Source organism: Candoia aspera, chromosome 6, assembly GCF_035149785.1.
Source record: "Candoia aspera isolate rCanAsp1 chromosome 6, rCanAsp1.hap2, whole genome shotgun sequence".
In the NCBI taxonomy this organism is placed as follows: domain Eukaryota; kingdom Metazoa; phylum Chordata; class Lepidosauria; order Squamata; family Boidae; genus Candoia; species Candoia aspera.
This window is the reverse complement of record NC_086158.1, coordinates 76,019,433-76,043,505: the sequence shown is the minus strand read 5'-3', so window position 1 is coordinate 76,043,505 and position 24,073 is coordinate 76,019,433. Positions and strand designations below refer to the sequence as shown.

The following is a 24,073-nucleotide window of genomic DNA, read 5'->3' as shown; positions in this document are numbered from 1 at the left end:
TATGAAGTGAAATAGTACATCTTAAAACGAATATATTTGGTCACAAGAAGTAATACCTAGTTCTGCTGTTGTGGCAAAAGATTATTCACCACCATTCATGAATGTTTAGAACATCAGTTACGACAGAGACTCATTGTGTGACCTTTATTTACAAGCCATAGAAAACACTGGAAAGATACAGCACTTCTGTGAAGTGGTTAAAGTTACTAATTTTATACTTTGAGGTTTGGCTGAAATTAAGTAGAATAAGATCTGAGACGTGAACAACGAATAATTACTATCAGAATACAGTACAGCTCATTGAAATGAAGTGCCTAATTGAACACTATATAAATCAAGTACTTTACCACGATGTGCCTATGGACTTTGTCCCAGGATTTAATATTGCAAAAGAGATTTGTGTAAATGACTTTAAAAAGTCAACTTACTGATATCTCTAGCTGTATTTATACATATGGCTGCAATCCAGAGGAAGGTGCCCAGAAGCATAGATATTTTTCAAGTATTTTTCTTTTCAGAAGTGGCAACAATATGTACAAGAGGATCGGATGGGACTGATTTAGGAATAAAAGAGGGAAAATAGAATGGGATGACCCCCCCCATTCCCATTTTCTTTTAATGTTATCCATAATGCAAAAGCAATTTGATCATCAAATTGCATCATTCACCCACTCAGTTCTTAATCCCAAATATTCTGAATAACCAGTTGAAATGGAACTAAAGTTCTAAACTGGGCTGACTTGGTTGGACCTTTTAAAGAATTCTTTCATTTCACAAAATCTGCTTTATTTTGGGTTTAACAGTTAACTGTGAACTGTGTTTTCCTTGGCCACAAATTTTCCATTTTGAAATTTGGATATACTCACTGAAAAAAAGTAAACCATTCTTTAATGAATGGTTTGAAGAGCATTTTTGTTCTATACTCCAACAAAAGAAGCTTACAAGTATATCTAGAATTAGTGCAGAGATATGAATTCAGGGAAGAAAACAGTAACAGTAAATGGATTTAAGGAAATAAATCTCATTATTCCGATCTTCCCCATTATGATTATTTCAATTCCTACTCTCTGCAAGACCCATGTCTTATAGAAAGAAATTTAACTAAAATTGAAAGCCATTGTCCTTGGTGTTACAATTTTTGTTGTATCCACTTACAACTGTTAGAAAGTTACGAGCAGCAAAGAAGGAAATTTAGCAATGGCAGCCTTTATGTCCAGTAATTGAAGAAAGGACATTATTCACAATTCAGAAATAGAAAAATAAATATTAACGATACGTAGTTTCCAGTGTTCTGCCCACAATGGTAGGTTTTGATTATACAAAAAGGCATTAAAAAGAATGCAGTTTGTAGGTTCATATAAAATGAAAAGATTGATAGACTTGCACACATTTTAGGTCATTGGCACCAGCGCATACTGTGAGCTGTGACGGAAAGGAGAAATGAGAATTTCTCTACGTAACAGATTTCCCACTCCCAAAAGCAAAGTTTCTGACTTTGCATTAAGGAACTACACAAAAGTAGGAAACTGTGTACTTAGTATTTTAATCCTGTGACCTAATTTGATCCAGACAGTAAGTAAAAAGAAAAAAAAAAGGGGGTTTCATATTCAAGTCTTCTACATATTATGTCTCTATATAAAAACCTGTGTGGATATACATATACATCCTATATACACACATCATCATCTCATACATATATACATAGGCTCTCCCTCCCTCCCAGAGAAACAATGTGCATGCTAGAACCTACTGACAGATTTTTAAGGCTGCAACAAGGAAACAGGACATTGGTTTGAACAAGACTATATTCCTCCATGTCATGATCTATCACACGGACTGTATCCAATTCTGCAACATTACTAGGTTTCAATAACTTAGGTATCAGCATATAAAAACAATTCCAGAAACCATCGTTAAAAGGATATTTTTTGTTTCCAATTGACTTCTACTATTTAAATCACCATTAACCAAAAGAAGCTAAGAATAACCTTAATCTAAACTAACATGCATTAGAACACTTTGATTTGTTGCATCCTTTGATTTCTTCATCTTCTCAATTGCTCGATGCAAATCCCTTTGTTGCACTGGGCGAATTTCATCATCGTCATTGCTAAAAGAAGAAGAAGAAAATATAAAGGTGATTTAAGGACCTTTTAAAAAGGTGAAATAGAACAATCAATAAAAGAAAGAGACAGAATACCGTGTATATAAACATAAACTATTTGGGAACAATCTAGGGGTGTGAAAATTGCTTTGAATTCAAACCAAACCATTCCAAATTTTGAGTTTGAAATAGTTGTTCCCAAGTTCAAAATAATCATTTTGATCATTTTGACCATTTCAGAACTGTTTGAGGTGTTTCAAAATAGAGAATTTTAAATTGGATGTTTGCATACCACTAGAATCATGTCAACCATGAATGACTCTCACTTGAGGTATTCTGAATTTCTCTGCAGCATCCTATGTGGAATTAATGTAGTTCTCACATATCCACATGCAACAAGACATACAAATTATTCATAAATTAAGAGCACATCCATCTTGCTACGGAAAGTAAGAAAACAGGAAGGAATTCCCTCCTGGTTTTTCCAAATAGTTCACACAATGTTTAGGCTACGAGAATCCATTCCTATAAAAAGCAACAGCAAAACTGGCTCCTAGATATCGAGTCTTCTTATGGGAAATCTCTGCAGCCTTAAGAAGTACCTGTCTTCATATGCAGAATTTACATATTCCCTGACACACAGCAACGCAGCATCACGGCACATTTCTTTCAAGTCACTTCCTGAAAACCCATCAGTTTCTTTAGCAACTTCCAGAAGATCCACACGCCTATCCACCTATCAGCAAAGAAGAAACAGCACATACATGGGCCATATAATTAACTTACAAACAGTAAGGAATAGCTCAAACTGAAATAGAATCAAATAATTCATCATGCTTGATTTTGTCAAAAAAGCATTTACCTATAAGGACTTTGGTTTATCAGATTCTTATTTATGGAAATTCAAAAGTTGCCAGAGAGGCTATACTAATTATGAAATTTCCATATATTATACCTGAACATGACATTTTGGTTACTGATGGGCACCTTATAATTTTGGCAATTATTGATAGTGATAGTCAAATGTTTTTTTTTGTTTTTTTTTACTCTTATTTATATTATTTATTATTGTAATTTTATATTGTGGATTTTATGATAGTTGTTTTAATTGATTACTGTAAACCTCCCAGAGTCCCCTGAAGGGAGGAGATGGGCGGGACAAATTGGATAAATAAATAAATAGGCAATAAATAAATAAATAAATTAAAAAAAAAAATGGCTCTGGCAATGAGATAACTGGCCTAACTGGAGATAAACCAGTTATTTTGCATAATTGTTCTGCAAGTCGTCTTCATTTATAGGGGGATCGTTTAACTGAGGTTGGGAATTTAATTTAGTTTTAGATCCATCAACTAATCTAAATAAAGTTCCCAAGAAGAATTATTTACAGAGTTGGAGAGTTTTTCATGTGTATAGCCAGGGGGTTGACTTTGGGAGATAACAGAGAGACATCTAAACTTAAACAAAAAATATACTTTCATTTCAACTTCTCACAGCACATGTTTTTGTTTAAATTATTTTTAACATCTCAATTTGTATTTAATTGGTTGAGAGATCTATTCCAACATCCAATTATACCTTGGTAAAAATGTCACAGTCTGTGGTAAGAAATGTCAAAGTAGTGCACAGTGCATTTTAATATGCCATTATTAGATGATTCTCAATTTGCTGATCAACAAAAAAGAAAGATTTTTATATACATTTTATCAATTAACAGATGATCAACATACTAAACAGTCCTTGTTTAGTAACCACAATAGGGATTGGCAACTCAGTTGTTAAGTGAAGTGGTCACTAAGTTAAATGTGATTGTGCTTATGATCTTACTTCAGCTTTCCTTTGCTTTACAGACCTGTGAAAGTCATAAATGCGAGGACTGGTCATAAACTTACTTTTTCATCACCTCTGTAACTTCAAACAGTCGGAGGCAGTTGCTAAACAAGGACTACCTGCATATGATGATTGATTCAGTTGTATTTAAAGCTTTATCCAGGCCCAGAAGAAAAAAAATGAAGTATCTTTATCATAGTAATTTGGAAATGATTGTAAAAGAGCTTTGAGTATGTATGCTAGAAGCCATCCCTTAGAATTCTATAAAGCTTTTAGATCTGCTAAAATTAATTAATGATTAATTATATGCTTATATTAAGCAGACATATTGAGAACAGGGGAATAAACCAGGCACTTTAGGCTTCTTGTCTAAAACAATATAATACCAACAAAAAGAGATTCTGTGGGGACAATAGATAAAGACTGAAGTGCAATTATCATTTTTTAGATGTTTATACTCATTTCTACAGTATGGAGATATCACTCAAGCAGGTAGAGTTTTTTAAATGGAATAAACCAAACTGAGATTTCTCATATTCATTTGAAGGATATCTCCATACTTCTAACACTGCAGGAGATATGTGACAGAAGTTAAGAAATACAGGAAAGCCCCTGACCCAGTGGGCTTCAATAGATATCAAAGAACACAGAAAGAGCTTGATCTCCATATTGTCAGAGACATAATGAGTCTTTTGGAAAGACGACCTTTCCTATATTTTATGAGGCTTATATAATGGTGATTCTGAAAGCTGGAAGAACCTTATAAACTGTGCAAGCTACTGCTTGTTATCTTTGTTAAATCTAGATGCATGGTATGAAGATTATAAAAGATACTATAATCAGTAATTCTGAAAGGATGTCAAGTTTCTATTAATATCTGATTTTTGGTAGATAGTTTAGCAATTCATTCTGTTCACGGACCCCAGTGAGCCCCCCGGTTTTCAGAGGAACTCTGTAGTATAAAGCCCCGGAGATGCCTAGAATACCACTGGGGAAAGATGAATAGTGATTCCAATTAAGCACAGGATTATTAAGGATTACCTTGTGGCAATAAGAAAAGCAAAAGGTATGTATTGCTTGGTTATCTGGGATGTGTTTGAGCCAATTACTCTTGAAGAAGATGACAAGGTCCTTGGGGCTGGTAGGGTGACCGCCAATATTGTCTATCCATGCTCATTCTGGTTGGCCAAGGCCGCCAGGAAGTGGACCTATGGTTGGATCTCTGCAGTGGTAAATGCATCTTAGGGAAAGGCATGGATCTACCAGCTTTTAAGGAGGCAGTGGTCTGTCTTGTCCCCAAGAAGTCGTCATTTGATCTAACTCAGGTGGACAATTTTCATCCTGTCTCCAACTTCCCCTTTTGGGGGGAAATTTGCTGAGAGGCACCACCTTATCATTCCAGAGAGCCCTGGAGGAAGCAGATTATCTAGATCCCTTTCGGTTTAGGTTCAAACTAAAACACAGTATTGAAATGGCATTTGTTGCACTTATTGATGTCCTATAGGAAGGCTGGGATGGGGGTGCTGCATCCATCCTACCCCTCCTTGACCTCTCAGCAGCTTTCAGTATGATCAAACATAGTATCCTTCTGAACTGGCTTTGGGGATTGGGAGTGGGCTCTTCCAGGGTCAATTCCAGTCAGTGCTGGTGGGAGGGGAACAATCTAGCCTGAGGCCCTGCTGTATGAGGTACCTCGGGGTTTTACTCTCTCCCCGTTTTTGTTTAACACCTGCATGAAACCACTGGAGAGGTCATTCATCCACATGGAGTGAAATATCATCAGTAAGCTGATACTCTATTGCAGTCTTCCACCCTGGGCCAACTAGGTGGTGCTGTCAAGGTTCTGTCCTAGGGTCTGGATGGGGAGGAACAGGCTTCAACTCAATCCCAGCAAGACTGAGTGGCTGTGGCTTTTGGGCCCTTCAGATTTTGGAACTGGAAATTTTCAATATTGGTTCTGGGGAAGCTGCCCTCCCCCACTCAGAGGTGGTGCCTAATCTGGGGGTCCTCTTAGACTCACAGCTACTACTTGAGTTGCTAGTAGCAGCTGTGGCCAGCAGGGTCTTTGCACAACTTTAACTGGTGAGCCAACTGCACCTGTTCCCAGACTGGGAGGCTCTGCTCATGGTCACTCATGGATTAGTCACCTCCCTGTTGAAATACTGCAATACACTCTACTGTCCTTGAAGGCCATCCAGAAACTGCAATTGAACTAGAATGCAGCAGTGCATGTAGTTATGATCATACTATGGTACACTAAACACCACTATTCTGAGAGCTACACTAGCTTTCAGTAGGCTTCTGGGTGCAAGTCTAGGTGCTGGTTATCACCTACAATGCCCTACATGGCACAGGACTAGGCTATTTGTGGGACTATTTATCTCCAGTTATATCATCCTGTCCCACATGTTTGTCATGATCACTGTTGCGATGCTTGTGACATCGCAACGGCTCACATGACAATGCAGGGAAATGGGTCCCGGGCGGATTAAGGGAAAAGGCAACTAGGTAACAAAAGAGAGCAACAGGTGCTGGCAACAAAGTATCAGCTCTAGCTGGAGGCACGGAAGAGAAAGATACAATGTTGCAAAGAAAGCAATTGACAAGACCAGACCACGAGGCGTGCCCGAGCTGTCAAAGAGATTACGAACCTGATCGCCCGGCAATGAACCATCACCGGCCAGGGAAGCAATCAAGGAAACGCCCGGAGCACAGGAGGGGCTCCACGACCCCTCACCTACCGACGGGGCTCGGGGGCGTACCCAGAGTAAGAAGGGGTGGAACGCTGACCGGCGCGGGCTATTTAAATCCCGTTCCGGCGCGCTCCACTCACTCTCAGCTTTCTTAAAGGGCACGCATACTGTTACTCAAATAAAACCAGAACCTAAGCCTACACTAGCATCTGTGTTTTTACTGGGTAGCAGGCAGAGCCTGACAATGTTCTTCTGGATTGGGCATACTCCAGGTCCCTTCTCTACACAAATGTCATCTGGCCGGACCTAGGAAGCATACATTTTCCATGGTAGCACCCACCTGTTGGAATGTCTCTCTCCCCTTCCAATTGGCCCCAACAAAATTAGCTTGTCATAAGGCATTAAAAACCTATTTTTTGCTCTGGGCATTTGGGCTGGAATGTTGGATACTCCCCTTTTGAAAAATGTTATGATTTGGTTTGATGGCCAGTTGTTTATTACTGTTGTTGTTAACTTGTTTTTAATGTCTTATTAGACATCCAGAGTCACTTTGTTGAATGGACAACCATATAAAGTGATTAAGTACATACATAAATTCACAGTAAACAGGTGGCAGAAACTGAACCAAAGTTGGTATGATATGTGGGTAATATGAAAGGTCTTTACTGATATTTGTGAGTATTGTCCAGCAATATGGTAAATATTATGGGTGCACAATAAATTGGAATAAATTAATATTTTACCAATAGGCTAAAGGTTTCTAAGGATATATTACTACTTAGCAATATTTTGTTACAATACAGATTTCGAAAGAACAGCTACAGAAGTCTATGGGGTACAATTTTATCTTAACTCAGTTGTTGGAGAGGACTAAAACCAAGCCTATGACATACGAGCTTGCTCAAACTGATTGAGTATAACCATGAAATACTATTGTAGGAATACAAAATAATTTACTTTGTAGCAAAAAATGACCAACTTACATTTTCGTTTTTCAAAATAAGTTTCAAGATTGCCTCCCTCTGTTTTAGTGCCTTTAAATTAAAAGAAAGAAAACATGACATTGGTACAAAAGAGGAATAACGATCCAAACTTTTTACAGTGATAATCTTACGATATTTATGATGCATTTTAAAAACATGATACTATTCTGCTATAAATTCCTTGACGCACCACTGGGTCAAATGCAAGTGCTTCTCAAGCAAATGTCATTGTTCTCCTACATCAGCAGCACCCAGATTCTTTATTCTCTCCTCCTCGTTTCTGCAAGAAGCACCCGTGAGACAATAAATCCTTTGATAACAGGGATTCATGGAAGACATCCTAAGGTTATTTGGGGGAGGTCAGCCAGAAATGGAGTCAACCTGGGAGCAGCATTAACTGCTTCCTGAAAAACACATCCAACCAAACACAGCTAATTTCTCAGCACACATGCTGCCTTTCAAGAACTTCCTTAGCCAGAAGGAAAAGGAGGGAAAATATGAATCAAAAAGGCAAAATAAACAACAGGATACTGCTTAACAATTTTAACACAGGCACCTGATTATAGAGGACAGTAAACTGACTAAAAAGCTGAAACTTATTCCAGACAAGGCAGATGAAATTTTTGATGAGCAAGAAACGGATTTAGACGAAAGGTAAGTAGCAGCTTTTAAATGATGTTGTATTTTCCTTACTAAACTAAAACTGAAGCTTTGTAAGATTTTCCTTCTAAATGTCCAGTATGGAAGATTTTTCCATACTTCCATTCTTTCCTAGAGAAGACAGGTACAGTATGGCAACTCTCTGACTTCTCTTGGTCACAACCTCTAAAAGGTTTTTGAAAACTTACAACTCAAGCACAACTCCATGGGCTTTACAGGAGTTCCTACCTCGAATATAACAATTATTGGGTCCAATTTTCACTGCATAATGGTTGGTTCCTGAGCAAACATAATTTGTTGCCCTAGTCTTAAAGCCCTAAGTAGCTCAGAAGCAGGATTATTACTTTCTCTTCCCTGTGAAATCATCAAGGAGTAGCCTACGCTATATCACATCACCTCAGGGAAATATGGATGGCAGAGAAATAGGAGGGGAACATTCTAAATGGATTTCCCAAATTTTGGAACATCATCTTCAAGGAATCCTGTTTGTTCTCCCCATTAATCAGCATTTCATTATAGGGGCTTCTGGTGGGGACATGGCGGACTGAACAGCTGTGCCCGTGGGCTCAGCAGGCAGAGCTGTCAACACAGCAGTTTTTTCGGGTTCAGGCAGGTTTTCCTGAAGCCCAGGAGTGTTCTCTGGAAAAAAGGAAAACACCTGGAATCACCCCATCTGTCCTCTGGATGGCTTCTTGCAGCCAGAAGATTGCAAACAGCATTTCATGTTCGACTGGTAAGAGCCAGCTGGGAGGCGGAGATGTCACCATTTTTCCAAGCTGTGCTGTAGCCTTAAAGGGACACTAAGACGGGCCACCCCATTTCTAAATCGCCCAATTTATACTTCTTTTAAGTACATGTACCCTAAGAGAGGCTTTCTACAGCAAGAAGCTGGCTCTCTTGGTGCTTATCATTATTTTGGGGATTACTTAAAAAAAATTTTTTTTTTTAAGTTTTGGCCCTTCCTTTCCCTCCAAATATTAAGGAAGATTGAGAGTAAATAATTGTCTCCCTGTTATATTTTTGTACTAAATATGAATATACTAGCATTTTCCTACATGTTAAATCAGCTGATTTGAACCTTCAGCTTTCTGCTTCTACTTTCCCTTGGGAGCTGTCTGCATATCTCACTTTCACTTGTGTAAACACATTCCAGAACTCTTTCATATCTTTGACTTTCACTGGTTAAGCTCCTAGGGGGTGCCATAATCTACTGTGTGAGATATGGAGGATTTTAAACAGACTTTTTCTGACTTCCACCAAGCTTTTATGCAAGATATTCAGGACATTGTTGAAAATATGCAGTCTAAAATGTGTCATCTGGTTGGAGATGTCATGGATGAAACAGGATTTTAACAGTGACAGAAATGTCTCTTCCAAGAGTGAGATTGGGACTTCTATTGAAATGCTGGATGAAGATTGGATAGTCAAATTGGAAAAGGAAGAGAGCAAGTTGCAAGCCACAAGTGAAATTGCTTTTCTGGTGGAATGCCAGGAAAAAGGAGTTATTATGTATGGGAAGTTTCCTAAAGAGACACTGGAGTTTTTGAGGGGGGCAGTTGGGCTGTTTGATCTTTTTAAGAAAAAAGCTCTGTGTACATTGTGGGGCTACGTATATGCTCTGGTTTATTTTGAAGTGGGATAAGTGTTAAAGAATATTTATCTGGATTGCTTTTAGGGTTTGGCTGATTTCATTTATCTTTAATGATTTGGATTAAGATTAATAAGGTATAAAAAATGTCTACTTGGAGGGTTTGGGGTTTATTAAGATCATTAAAATTGTTGTATTGCTAAGTATAATGGCAGACAATTTATGTGCTTTTTAGTTTGATTTTTATTATAGCAGACAGAAATGTATAGAGTAGTAGTAGGAAGGGAATGGTGAAATAGATGGGATGGGGAGAGTTGTTTAGGGGGTTTATATGATTTTTTTTTTCTTTTAATATAAGGAGAAGGAGAAACTATACTTAGTGGTTTTTATAATGTGCCAATGTGGAATGATTTATAGAAATAATGTGGTTTGGTTTAATATAGAGTAAGGGATTGACCATGAAAATTTTTTGTATATCCTTACTGTTAAAAGTGGGAAGTCACACTTCTTTGTAACTTTGAAAAAAAAATTCTCTTGTGTTTTCACTTCTTTTTAGTTTTTTTCTTTGTGGATTTTTATTTTTCTGTAGTTTTTATCTTTGCTTGAAACTTAATAAAATCCTTATTAAAAAAATTAGCATTTCATTATAAATAGGTTGTGTTTGTGCATTTGGCTTGGCATTGTTTTTTTTCGTGATAAACTACTTCGGAGGGCTAGTTTGCTGTAGTGGTTAAGGCACCAGGCTAGAAACCAGGAGACCATGAGTTCTAGTCCTGCCTTAGGCACAAAGCCAGCTTGGTGACTGTGGACCAGTCATTCTCTCTCAGCCCTAGGAAGAAGGCAATGGCAAACCACTTCTGAAATCTTGCCAGAAAACTGCAAGGACCAGTCCAGGCAATCACCAGGAGTCAAGACTGACTCTAAGGCACACACCCCCCACAGCTGTTTTGCCCTTCTGATTCTGTGATGGAGATTCTGCTTTTATTGTTCACCTTGATAGTTCTCTTTTTTATTCTATTTGACCATATTATATTATTAGTGCACTGTATGCTGCTTTAGGGCTCATTAGGCAGAATAGAGACCCATAAAGAAAAATAGTTACATAAAAGAGACTACTGGATGGACATGCTATAATAGCTAAAATTAAATATACAGCATATAAGCAATTACATTTTTAACAACTTACAGGTTGATTGATATGAAATCTTGTAGGCATTCTTCTCATAATGGCAGAGTCAAGATCCTGAGGGCGATTGGTAGCTCCCATCACTATTACCTAAATGTAATGTATGACAAAGAACAGTTATTCTTGATGAAATACATTAATGTTGATATATCATGTCTCACGAGCAACTGGCCCTGTTTTTTAAAAGAATAGTGTTTTTTCCTATTAGTAGAATGAGCACATAACGTATCTGAATCTGAATAAACTTTGGGATGTTCAAATTTATCTAGAAAAGCCCACTTTTAACTGAGAAGCATTGCAAAATTGTGTTTATAAATACTGATTCCAAAGTATGTGATTATAACTGCATCCAAAATAAGACAGACTCAAAAATTAGTAATACTGCTACTGTCTGCAAATGGAAGCGATACTGTTCTAAGAAATTATTGATCAATTGTTCATAGTTCTAGGAGATTTCTGCCTCCAAATTAATCTGATAGTAACAGAAATGGAACTTTTATCCATCCTGAATTTGACTGAAGTTGTGTTTGATCAATGTCATAGCACACAATTAGAATCAATTATTAGTTTCAAAGATAGTTTTGCAGAGATACCAAAGCAATTCCACGGAAAAAGACCTTCTTTTGTTTAACATTAATATTCAAAACATTGTTATTCATTCTAAATTATCCTACTCCCACATACCATTTGTCAAACCAAGGGAATTCAAAACCATATACACATAGAGTACTGAAATGTATGTTGACTCAAGTTCATTCATGAAAAAGAGAATATTCTTATTCTATTTTCTAAAATTTTGCCACAAATAGTTTTTACCATCATTTCAGGCATCTTTATTTTGTATTCTGTACAGTTTGTATTCTGTACAGCAAAGAATGTACAAAAAATGTGATAAATATTTAGACCACAGAATATAGTGTATCATGTTCAAAGCAGCCCGGAAATGTTATTTAATAGTATTGGTCTACCTGCTATTTCAGAGACAGAGAGAGAGAGCAAGCATATGGGAGCATCACTTAGAGATGGAGATACTGCCCAAATGAAAAGGGAATGTAACTAAATTACTGTTTATTTAGTGTTCTTTATTCTCATTAGGTGATAGGAATCAAGAAACAGGGCCCTTAAATGTATGAGATCACTTTGACACAGATACCGACATTTAAGGCTTCCTATCACTAGCTTAGATTGGGTGGAAGAGGTTTTAAAATGAGTTTGCAATCCAACTGTCTCCTCTTTGAAAAGCTGGCTGGATGTTGCTTTCCCCATTTCCCCATGGCTTTCAGCCAGTCACACCACCCTGTGGCTAAAAGATAACCACATCAGGTCAGTTAAGCTACAGAGATATTGATCTCAGCTGACAGAATCATGAAGGTTTAACTGGAATGAGACAAGACTTTCTTCTGGCCACAACTAATCCAAGCAAGAATACAGAACTAAAAATATGAAGTATGAGAGCAGATGCATTCTCAGCCTGGAAAAAGTTGCAAATTCCTGCCACACAATGTGGTGTAGGGTATGGTGTTGGACTGGCATCAGGGAGACCAGGTTCTAACCCTCAGCCAAGGGGGACTTCAGGCCATATGGTCTCTCAGCTCAACTTATAGAGTGGTTCTTGTGGAAAAAAAGTTAAAGGAAGGAATACTATGTAGACTCCCTTGAGCTCCTGAAGGAAAAGAATGAATAAATAAATAAACAAACCATCTCTCTGTCCTTCCATTTCTCAAGCTGACTTTTTGTACTCTTCACTGATTGCTCATAAATGCCAATAACTGAATATCGAAGCAACGAAAAGTACATTTTTTCTAAGTATTGCATGATTGTCTCAATAAAAATAATAATTCGCTACTTACTTGGCAACTATAGTCAGTGTCTAGACCGTCCCAGAGACTCATGAATTGGGCTTTCATCATAGCTGTGGCTTCATGATCAGAACTTGAACGACTTCGTAGAAAAGAGTCTGAATTTAACAACAACAAAAAAAGGATTTGAGTAGAAACTTGTGTTTCTGGAGTATGGAGCTATATGTGATGCATGATGAATTCAGCACAGTCAGTTATGTGTGTTGCATGATGAATTAATCAGGTACATGCGTTAACTGAGAACTTATGGGACACACAAGAAGATACCCAAGACAATGTCATATACAGTTAACAGAAGGGTTGGACAGTGTTTCTGAAGCAACAGCTCTTGACTCTTCTAGTAAACTGAAGAAACCTCCAGAATCAGACTATGTGTGATGACTGCCTGCTCAGCTTACCATTCAATTCGATTCATACGTGGTTCAAGTAGAAATCTCTTTAATGGAGTGTAGTGTACAGTACAGTGAAAAAGTTGCGAACAGACGTTCCTGTGCTTTCTCCAAGTTAAACAGCCCAATGAGCAAAACCCCCTCCCCCTTCTTTGGTATGCAGCCCCCCTTTTCGTGCCAGTCCGTTCAGTTCTGCGCAGACGTCTGCAACTGCTCTGCTGGCTGACCTTGGATGCCAGAGATAGTCCAAACAAGATGCTTTCATGCTCCTGGCTTGTCCCCCTCCCACTTCTACTGACTCGCAAGTTTCAACACGTGTTGACTCCATTCACACATGTGATTTGGATCAGATATTCTGGGAGCGTTTGATCTGGGAGCATGACACTATGATGCAGCCACAATGGGAAGAAACAGTGGGCGCCTCATGTGCCTTTTTCAGTTGATTATCTATTGTCTACTGTTATCTGGGAGCCTTACAGAAAGTGCTGAACTGGGAGACCTGGTTCTGATCCTGCTAAAATAATTTCTGTTCTTAACAGTACTGTTCAACATCCTGGGACAGCCATTAGAAATACCTTAACTGGTGAGGGTTCTTGAACACTCATTCTTGCTTTATGTATTTAAAAATGTACCCATCAACTAGAGGAATTGTAGTAAAACATTTTTGTAATACCTGCAAATAGGTGTTATTTCAAAGTAATACACCACAGGAAGTCTAAAACATAATTGGGCATGTTGTAGTCCCTGTACATAGTAAAGTAACTGATTAAATTCCATTATTGGCCTATACAAATACTCAAAAGCACAAAAATATTCCCACTGAACATTGCTGTTGCTTTTTTTAAGATTTAAAACAGTATCCTCAGCTTTGGATCTTTCTTAAAACAAAAATCTCATCAGCTTAAAATAATAATTTCCATATATCTACTGAGGAACATCACATCTAGTTTTTTCCCCAAATTATAATATCCATATACAGCCCATCTCTTTACTGAAAATAAATCAATAAAAATCCTGTAATTCTCGAAAGAATGTATGCAAATGTATGAAACTTCTAAATAAAGTTGTGCAAAATTGGAATAATATGTAAGGGTTGAGGGCACATGGAAGGTTCATAGCACCTGGAAGTCAACTTTAAAATAGAGCTTCATGGCTGGCTTGTTTGGAAACCACTATCCAGTATTATTTCGCAGAACCTGGATATTTGCAGGAATGCCTGCTCAAAGTGGAACCTGCTTATCTGGAGAAAAGTCACAACCCCTTGGTGCAGGTCCCAACCTCTAAGGAGTGTCTTTTTCAGGGAATTTGGGGGTGAGCTTTCTCAGTGATGGTCCCCTTCCTCAGGGACTCCCTGAGCTTGAGATAGGGCTAGCCCCATCCCTATTAGAGTTCAGGAAGACCATGAAGACATAGCTCTTCCAGAAACCCTTTGAAGAATGGAAAAGTAGGTGGAATGTTCCCCTGAGAAACTGGTAGCCATGGTAGTGGGATCTTCTTAGTTCTTTGATTTTTTAAATCATATTTTAACCCAATTACTGTATTGAAGAATATGTAAGCTGCTTGGAGTCAGACTGATTGGAGAAGTATGTAATACCTGTAAGGTATGCATGTATGTATTCCAGCTGGGATATGTAAATGTACCCATGTTACCTTTAAAAAAAAAACATACAAGGTCTAACACAAGATTTTGAATTTCATACTGGATATATACTAATGCTGAAGGAATGAGACAATGATGCCGCTCTAACATTATTTGAATCCAAATGGGAAAAAAAATGAAAGATCTTTATTTTTCCTTAAACCTTAAATACTTAATATACATGTAAAATTATAGCAATAAAATGCTGCTGTTTTGAGTTAAACAGCTGCCACCTTAAAAGAAAAAATAAATCTATAAAAATACCTATTGTTTTGCTACTGATGATACTAAATACTACTGATCCTACATGATCAAACTAATAAAGAAGACTGTGAGGGTTTTTTAAAAAAACGTTAATGTAATATTTTCAAATATGTAGAAAATAGCATGTTACCTATTTCGTCAATAAAGATGATAGAGGGTTGAAGTTTTACAGCAAGAGAAAAAACGGCTGCCGCTAGCTTCTGTGATTCGCCATACCACTTGTCTGTCAATGTTGAGGGCTGAAGATTGATAAAGCGGCAACCAGCTTCCTTTGCTGTAGCTTTAGCAATCAAGGTTTTACCACAACCTGGAGGGCCATAGAGCAGCACTCCTGAAAACCAAACACACTGTTAATAAATTCATTGCCATTTTGCATAGGAAGATATGATATACGTAGCTAATACAGGCTGGGGTTAATAAAACTCTTTGCAAGAGTCTTCACATCTGCACTGTTGTTTACAAGTTGCTCCCATATGCCATGAAATCCTGACATTTCTCCACCCATTGATTTATTCCCTACTACAATGAACACAATCTCAGAGGGACAGAAACAAGCAGTGCCAGCAGAATGGGGCACAAAGAATATTCATGCGGGGAAAAAGTACCAATTCTACCCTTTGAGTTAGGCAGAACTTAATAGAATTTCCTCCTAGATAAAGATACACAGGATTACTTCCAGATAAGGACCTTATTTATCCAGATTAAATCTCTTATTCATGCTGAAATTATTTTAAGCTCCTGCACTGTCATTTGCTACTTACTTGATATTGCTGCCCCTATAAGCCATCCTACGAATTATATTTTAAATTAAAGGGTGGGATATCAAGCAAACACTACAGTACTACAGTTAAGTGTATACATTCAACTGGAATGGCATGATTTGAAAGAAAACATGATCTCTACTTTTTCCACATCTGAAATTAATCTTCCATGAAAACAATTCATTATAAATAGAACAAGCCCAAGTGATCTTCCTAAGTTTATTTGTAAAACTGGATTTTTTTTACAACTTGAATTTTTGTCCTTGAGGAATTCTACTATGGTCAGGTTTTTTTTAATCAACTTGAACCTCTTCATATTACCTTTTGGTGGTTGTAGAAGTCTGGAGTTCTGAAACAGATGTTTTTTCCTGATTGGCAAAATGACTGTGTCTTTCAGGTCTGTAATAACGTCATCTAAGCCTGCAATATCACTCCATGTTACCTAAGGCACAAATACAAGATTTAAAAAATTGCTGAATTGGCAACAATCAAACAGCTATATTCTTAAATTGGGAATGCAGATGAGATTTATACTAAATCTTAAAGCCATCTGTTTAATAAGCATGTATCTCACCAAACAAGAAAATTTAAACAAAAGGTATCCCAGAGGTTGTGATTTTACTCTTGATGTTCGTTAATTTATTGTTGGAAAGATTTGAATGCATTTATGTAACATGCTATGTAATTATATTTGCTTTTTAGCTGATTCTGAAGAAGACTATTTTGGCCCTTGATCTAAGAAATACAGATGATGTTGGCCTTAGGCAGTATGGCAGGAGAGCACTAATAAATATTACTACAAATTTACTATTAATAATAAACAACTCAGTTTTAATATACAACATACCCTTTTATTATTGACTACTATTATAGTCACACAATCTGAAACTACCAGATTGCCCTGTTGCCAAAACAGGCAGACAATTTTTTCTGGAAGGCAGAAATAGACAACTCTGCTTTCTATTAATCCCTCAATCATCAAAGTGACCTCAGGTCATGTTTTTCATTACACCTCTGAAGCATGCTGTCATCTTGAGTGTTCCTGTCACTTTGGGCATGCTAAACCCAGCAGCTCATTGGCTACTTTTCAGAGGAAAAAAACACCCTTTCAACTGAGCTACTGAGTACCACGTCTTCTATAACTTCCTTTGCCAATAGTGCTGAAAAAGCACAGTGGGTATGATCTGAACCCAGCATATAAAAGTTGGTGGTTTGCCCTGGAGGTGAAACCCTTTTGTCTCAGGAGACTAGAAAAATGGCAAAACCCAGTTTCTGCTGAGTTGCAAATCAGCAATCTTCTAATTACAAAGCAAGAGTTATGATGTCATCATAGAACTCAGGATAAGAGTCAGTCCAAAAGGCATCAGAAAGCAACAGAGCAGTAAGAAATGAGTTTTTATAAGCTGATTGTTGTGCTTACGTGTATATGCATTTTGCTTCTTTATGCATAAATGTAAATTAACTGTGTATGTGCATATGCATCCATCCATCCAGAAAGACATAAGAAGGAAAGCAACTGGACATTGCTTTCCTGGAAAAGAAAGGGCGAAGGGCATAGCATCAGGGGAATTGTCCAGTGGAGTGCAGGAACACCCAAGTGAGTATCTTTGCAAGCGGCCATCAAAGTGTCTCAATCCAGATAGAATTTTCTTAAATTGGCTTAGAATCAAACCAGCATGAGCACAGGATAGAAGCAGCTAAACCAGTGAATGTAGATATGCCCATAAATCTACCACAAACAACTACAATATCATCCCTAGCCATTCATCCCACTGACTCACTAATTACCACCAGTCCCGCTACACCTACAGTACACACCATGATGGAAAACTCTGCATGTAACAACATTAATGTAACAACATAGATTAGCAATATACTTAATTGCAGCAATATAGCTTTTTTTCAAAAACACCAGTTTTGGTATTTTCTGTATGGTAAATTTTTAGGTACCTGAGTATTTGTGCTTATACCCAGTGCCTGAAATAATCTTCTTATTTGAGCATGATATAGATACAACATACAATGAGTTAACCTATGGAACAAGATGGAATGACCATAACTCAGTGTTCAAGAATACAAGGAGAACTTTGAATATTCAGTTATTATTTTGAAGCATATTTTAGCTTCATATAAAACTGCATAAATTCACTGAAGGAAAGCAAAACTCTTAACGCAATATTAAAATAAGTTACTACACTTTGATTAAAAAGAAGTCTATGCACATGTATAATATTATGTCAAGAAAATGTTAAAATTGGATAATCATCAATTCTGATATTTAATGATTGTAAAAAGTATCATTACAGGATTTTGTTCCCTATGTTACACCATCCCCAAAGAGAAATGGTGTTTCAATTAGCTGCACATGCATAATATCTGATTATTATCCAATATCTGGAACTAGTCACTATGTATTAGTTCTATCAAATAATATTTAAGGTCTTCTGAAAATCACACTTCTGAAAAGTGTGATTACTAGTATTATTACTAACTTATTAAGACACAATTCTCTATTGAGAGAATAGAAATAAAAGAAATGTGTCCTGGGATTTTGGACCTATATGATGATTACACTACTTGGAATAAAGAGTTGATACAAATGTCTATCCCACAAAACCAGTCTATTCCTTAAATTAAGAAAATTCAATACAATACAGTTCTAGTACAAATAGCATCCATGTCAACATTTCACCCCAAGATGTAACATTTTTACATATAAAGAAGACAAAGAACACTTACATGCATGCTAAGAGGATCCACAAGATGTGCAGCAATGCTCATTTCATATTCAGTAAGCTTAACATTTTTCACACCTATCTGCTTCATCAACTTTTCTGCCTGTAAAGAAAAGCCAGCGTTCAGCAGTATGACCTCACTTGATCTTTCCAGTTAATATCTGAAAAGGGAAGGTTGCTATTAAGGAATGTGAATATTCTGTTAATTGTGAATTAGGAATTTAAAACAAGAATACTCCCATTTTCATTTGTTTAAATGTACCACCCCACTTTACGGAAAATGAGGCCGGTTTGTTACTGGTAATAATACTTACAAGATCCCTTTCAGAAATAGAGCAATGTTCCACTTGAGCATAGCTACTTAGAGCATAAGTCATAAACATTAAGGTAGTCCTTGGGTTCGTCCATTCATTCAGCAACCATTCAAAGTTACGATGGTGCTGAACGAGAGATACTTACAACCTGTCCTCAAAGTTCTGGACACTGCAGCAAGCCGCAGTTACATGATCGTGATCTCCGATGTTCCCTGCTGGCTTTCCACAAGCAAAGTCAATAAGGAAGCCAGCAGACGCGGTCATGTGAGGTCCTTGCTTTACAACAGCCACCAGGACCACTGTTGCACTTTACGACCGGGTCGCCTAGCAACAGCAGTTCCAGTCCCAATTGCCGTTGTAAGGACTACCTGTATGCCTTTTAAACAGTATCTTAGAAATTCTTTCAAAATATGCAGGCAACTTTCAGAATGATATATTCATTATTGGGGAAGAGAAAATTATTCTCCAGCTATAAAGATCTATATCTGAACACAAATAAAAAACAACATTTCCGCAAATGCAACATTCTCCAGGTGGGGCACTGTAATACAAAAGGCCCCAGTGAGTCTCCATAAACCACACATACCTAAGAAAAAGGTAATAGAGGGAGATACAATCTTTCAAGACATCCTGTCTCAATATACCAGATTATTTGCATGCAGGAGATACAAGGGAGGCCTTGAATTTTCGTACTGATTTAGGGCACAGATACTGCTGAAAACAGTATCTTGATTCCATTATTTTAGAACTTTACCAGAGTTATGAACAAAGTATTTTGTTAGCTTTAAAGCATAATTTTATACAGGTCTACTCAGAAGTCAATCCCACTGAGTTCAATAATGTTTCTGTATTTCATGAACGGACAGCTTTTCAGGGGCTAAAGAAGGGCATTTAATTCCCCCACTGCAGTAGCTTGAGGACTAGTATAGACAGAGCAGCAACCTAGTGATTTAACTGACCTCACTGAAAAAGGAAAAGGATGGAATTTGTGTCTGTTTTCTGAGTTAAGGGGCTGAGATTTTTAAGAAGCATTTTCTGGGTACCCAAATTTTCCATACATTATTCACAAAAACATGTCTTGGAAATTGCGCTCAGTTGTTTGGTGAGCGTCCACTGAATACTGGTAGCATATCACAGGGAGTATAAGTAGCCGCAAAAAATAAAAAATAGTAACAGAGGTTCCTCTGTGCATGCATATGTTTGTTGTATCTAACTGATTATTTTTATACCTTGTGGAATTTGTTTTTATTCAGTTGTATAGCACCCAGAGTCATAAGATGGGGATGGTGAGCATGGTTAGCAAGCAAGCAAATAAAAAAATAAATTGGCTTGTTTAGAATGCAGACTTGTTTTCTAACCCTAGACTCAGTAGCTCAATAACAGTGTTAGTTTTTCTGCTCCTTATTTATATAACTTTTATATTTAAAATATTTTACTTATTCCCTTACCTGTTTTTGAGCTTCTACTTTTTGCTTCCTTGTTGGATCAATTGCATCTACCATCCATTTAATTGTAAAATAGGTGACAGCACCAAATATTGTTAAGCGGAAAATTAAACCAACAACTTCATTCCGACTTAGAGGACGAGAAAAAGTTTCAGCATGTACCATTGTGCCAGTTTCACCTATACCAAATAATGGAGGAAAGAAAGTCAATGTGCATTCTTAGAAAGCTAGGAAGCTTTGAAATATTGTAATTTTTGCTACATGATATATAAATTATTATACTTTATACATTACCAACCTGCTGCTAATTCATATACACAAGATGGGGGAGATTTTTTTCATATGCAAGATGAGTGGGATTTCACATACAAGAGATCTCATATACAAGGTGGGTGCGATTCTTTTCCTTGTAGAGATAAAGAAAGGGATAATTAGTCACTGCCTTCCCCATTCCATACACACCCTAAAATGTGCCATTTCTTATAATTTTAGCTACTCTCCTGACCTCTCTTTTTCTCCCACAAGGGTTTCAAAAACTACAAACGTAAGCAGCTTATCAAATATGGCCAACAGACTCTAAGAAGGCCCCTGCGGTGTGGTGTGCAGCTTATCAGCGATGGACTGAGGCTCTATGAAGGAGTTGTAAACTGCGTTTGTCCTTTGGAACAAGCTGCTCCTGAGGTACAATTGGCCCTGACCTTTCATAGAGCCATAAAAACCTGGCTTTTCTCTCATGTATAGGATTAAGAGGTTAGATGAGCCTGTTCTATTGTTAGTGTGTGTTATAAACAGCTTCAGCTATGTGTTTATTGTGTCTTGTTCTATCAGTCCATTTTGTATCTACATTATTTTTTATTGATGTATGAGTGGGACGGCCTAATATACAGTATGTGTGTGTGTGAGAGAGAGAGAATGAGAGAATATATACCATAAGTTTGCTGAACAGGAAATTCTTAATGACTTTTTAACCAAAATGCCATATGAAGACCACAAACAGAATCTCACTTATATGTTACGGCATGCCATTTGCATGATCATCCTCATTCTTTTAGCCTGATTAAGACTGCAAACCCAGGGCAAATTCATCACCCAGCCATCTGCAGACCTCATCCCAACATCCTACAAGTCTGACAGGCCAATTATATACAAAGTGCTGGAAACCAAGATTCCTTACTGTTTTACAACTTCCTGCTTAGAACAACCTTTCTCAACCTTTTGACACTGGAGGAACCCTTGAAATATTTTTCAGGCCTCAGGGAACCCCTGCACATTCAGGCTCAAACACAGGCCAGAAGTTACAAAAGTATTATATTTGTTTCATGTGTAGGCCTGTATATATGCACTAACAGTGTTCTTAAATTGAAAATAAAGAATGAAACTTACCTCTTTAATGTGAAGTTGCCCAAATTTTAAATGATTTTTAAAAATAAATTGTGATCTCCCAGGGAACCCCCTAGGGACCTCTCATGAAACCCTGGTTGAGAAACCATGCCTTAGAAGCTTCAAATAGGTAGGCACATGCTATTATCACCTTAAAGTACTTGCTTAAAACATTTACTATGTGATGCTATCAGGACAAGCTGTATCTCGGCTGCTTCCTGAAAGCAACCATTCCTCCTAGCTGCTGGAGCTCTCTAAGACATCAGTTTTATTTGCTTCTCCTTTCTCTGAATTGTTTCCATTTTCACTCACTGCAATAGAAACTGTAAATTTTAAGAATCGGCACCTGAAAAGGAGCATCAGGCCTATCGTCCAGCACAAGCTACATGCCCTGCATTGACCTCAATGCTACACTTGCAGAGGAAGGACTATCAGCATGGTCCAGAGCGAGCGGTTGGGAAAATAAGAGTCAGGACTGGCTCTTTGATTCTGTGTTATGGGAGTGGTGTAAGATATCGCAGTGAACCCTAGACGTTATAGAAAAACTATGAACAGTTTTAATTCAGTCTTTGCAGGTAGCCTAGGACGGGCTTATGAGTAGGCGGGAAAAGCCACGTTCCTAATCAGGAGAGTAATTTTGCCTAACCAACAAAACTGGGACTCCGCAGCAACCCTACTTAAAAAAAACAAGAACCAAACCAGGGACTTAAAGGGGGGGGGGGGAAGACAGCCATTATTTCAACCCCCCAAAAAAGAGGGGAAATGGAAGCACTCACCTTCTTTCTCCAAAAGCTGTCGGGGCGTCCTGGCTGCTCCCAAGAGCTGTGAAAAGCGGCACGAAGCAGGAAAGCCAAGGCGCCCTCCCCACTCGCTGGCCAACACGCTCCACCCGGTCCTGCAGAAAAGCACCGCCACCGAGTTGAATTGAAAGCGAAAGAAAGCCGCGAGGTGACCTTCCGTGTCACTGCTTTGGACGCCGCTTCCTCCTCCTCCGCACCGGGCGACGGAAAGCGTCACGGCGCGTAAAAAGCGCGCGCCGGAGGGGGAAAGGAAGCAGCCCGCGAAATTCCTCGAGAAGAGCGGAAGAAACGGCCTTTCTCGACAGCCGTCGCCTGGGTGTGTGCCAACGCCCAATTCCCTCCGCTCGGCCGCCGCGCCTCCCCTACAAGGTTCCGCTTAAGGAGGAAGTGGGGCGCTTTCCTTGTAATCCCGGCCGGGGCTTCTCGCAGCGGGGGGCTGTCCTTCGTCTTCCCGCGGGAAGGCGAGCAAGTCGATTTAGCCCGGCCACAAAGAGTTTGCCCCACGGATTGATGGGAAGCAACTTTCCTGAATCCGCAGGCTCCATCTCCGTTTTATCCTTACAACAATCCTCTTAGGGTTAAATAGGGAGCTAAGACGGCTCCAACTGAGCTTGCACCCAATACGGATGGGTGGGGATTTCCCCAGCCCTGGTCTAACTAACCATTAGTCTGCCTTCCTCTGGACTAGCTCTAGGAGAACACGAAATTCAGTAGCTGACGTTTTTACCTTACCTGCCCAAACCACCTCCATGTTATGAAGAGATGTGTCTGTTCCAGATACTGTAGTTTATAAAGGTGCCTTGTCCCTGAGTAAGGGTGGGGAAACAGATGCTGATGGTCTCTTAATCTATGTACTACTAAAACTCTCCTGTTTGCGTGTAACCTTTAACTGGGTGAAATGGTGCACTGCAAGGCAGCAATTTTTGAACCAAGGTATCTCAAATGGGCTAACTTACAGAATGTGTCTAAAATCTGGGACCCATGACTCCTGTGGAACTGAAATTTGGCAAATTTTATAAAATATTTAATGATAAAAATTATAAAACATTTTATAACATAATACAAAATGTCAGAAAACATTCCCTGTGAACTGGCAGCATTGATAAGAGAAAATAGCTTGGCTGGATTTGTTTCTCTGTGGAAACCGCTTTTGGATTTTTTTTGCTTGTATCTGAGAAAAATGAAGTTTTGTTTTGGGTTTTGATGATTAAGTTGTTACAGCTTATAGAAATAATGTTTACCATGGTTTGATTTAAAGATTAATGTATTATTTTGTATTTGTATCTGTGCTGGAGAAGGCCAGAAGTCACTTCTTTTGTATTTCTAACTATTTCTGCACTTTTTAGTTTGTCTTTTTTCTTTTAGCTTTTCTTCAATCTTTTCTATATTTCATATTTTATCTGTATTTTGAAACTTTAATGAAGTCATTTAAATGAATAAATA

General features: G+C 38.1%; 1 protein-coding gene across 1 annotated transcript; it reads right to left on the bottom strand.

Moving 5' to 3' along the window:
* Positions 1-117: 117 nt before the first annotated feature.
* ATAD1 (ATPase family AAA domain containing 1) lies at positions 118-22,858 on the bottom strand. The gene is made up of 11 exons (XM_063307448.1): positions 22,607-22,858; positions 20,749-20,856; positions 20,454-20,629; positions 18,696-18,794; positions 16,278-16,398; positions 15,326-15,526; positions 12,895-13,001; positions 11,045-11,134; positions 7,611-7,661; positions 2,707-2,840; positions 118-2,110 (listed from the first exon to the last, which is right to left on the bottom strand). The coding sequence occupies exons 3-11, from the start codon at positions 20,613-20,615 to the stop codon at positions 1,990-1,992; spliced, it is 1,086 nt and encodes a 361-aa protein (XP_063163518.1). The 5' UTR covers positions 20,616-20,629; positions 20,749-20,856; positions 22,607-22,858; the 3' UTR covers positions 118-1,989.
* Positions 22,859-24,073: the final 1,215 nt, after the last annotated feature.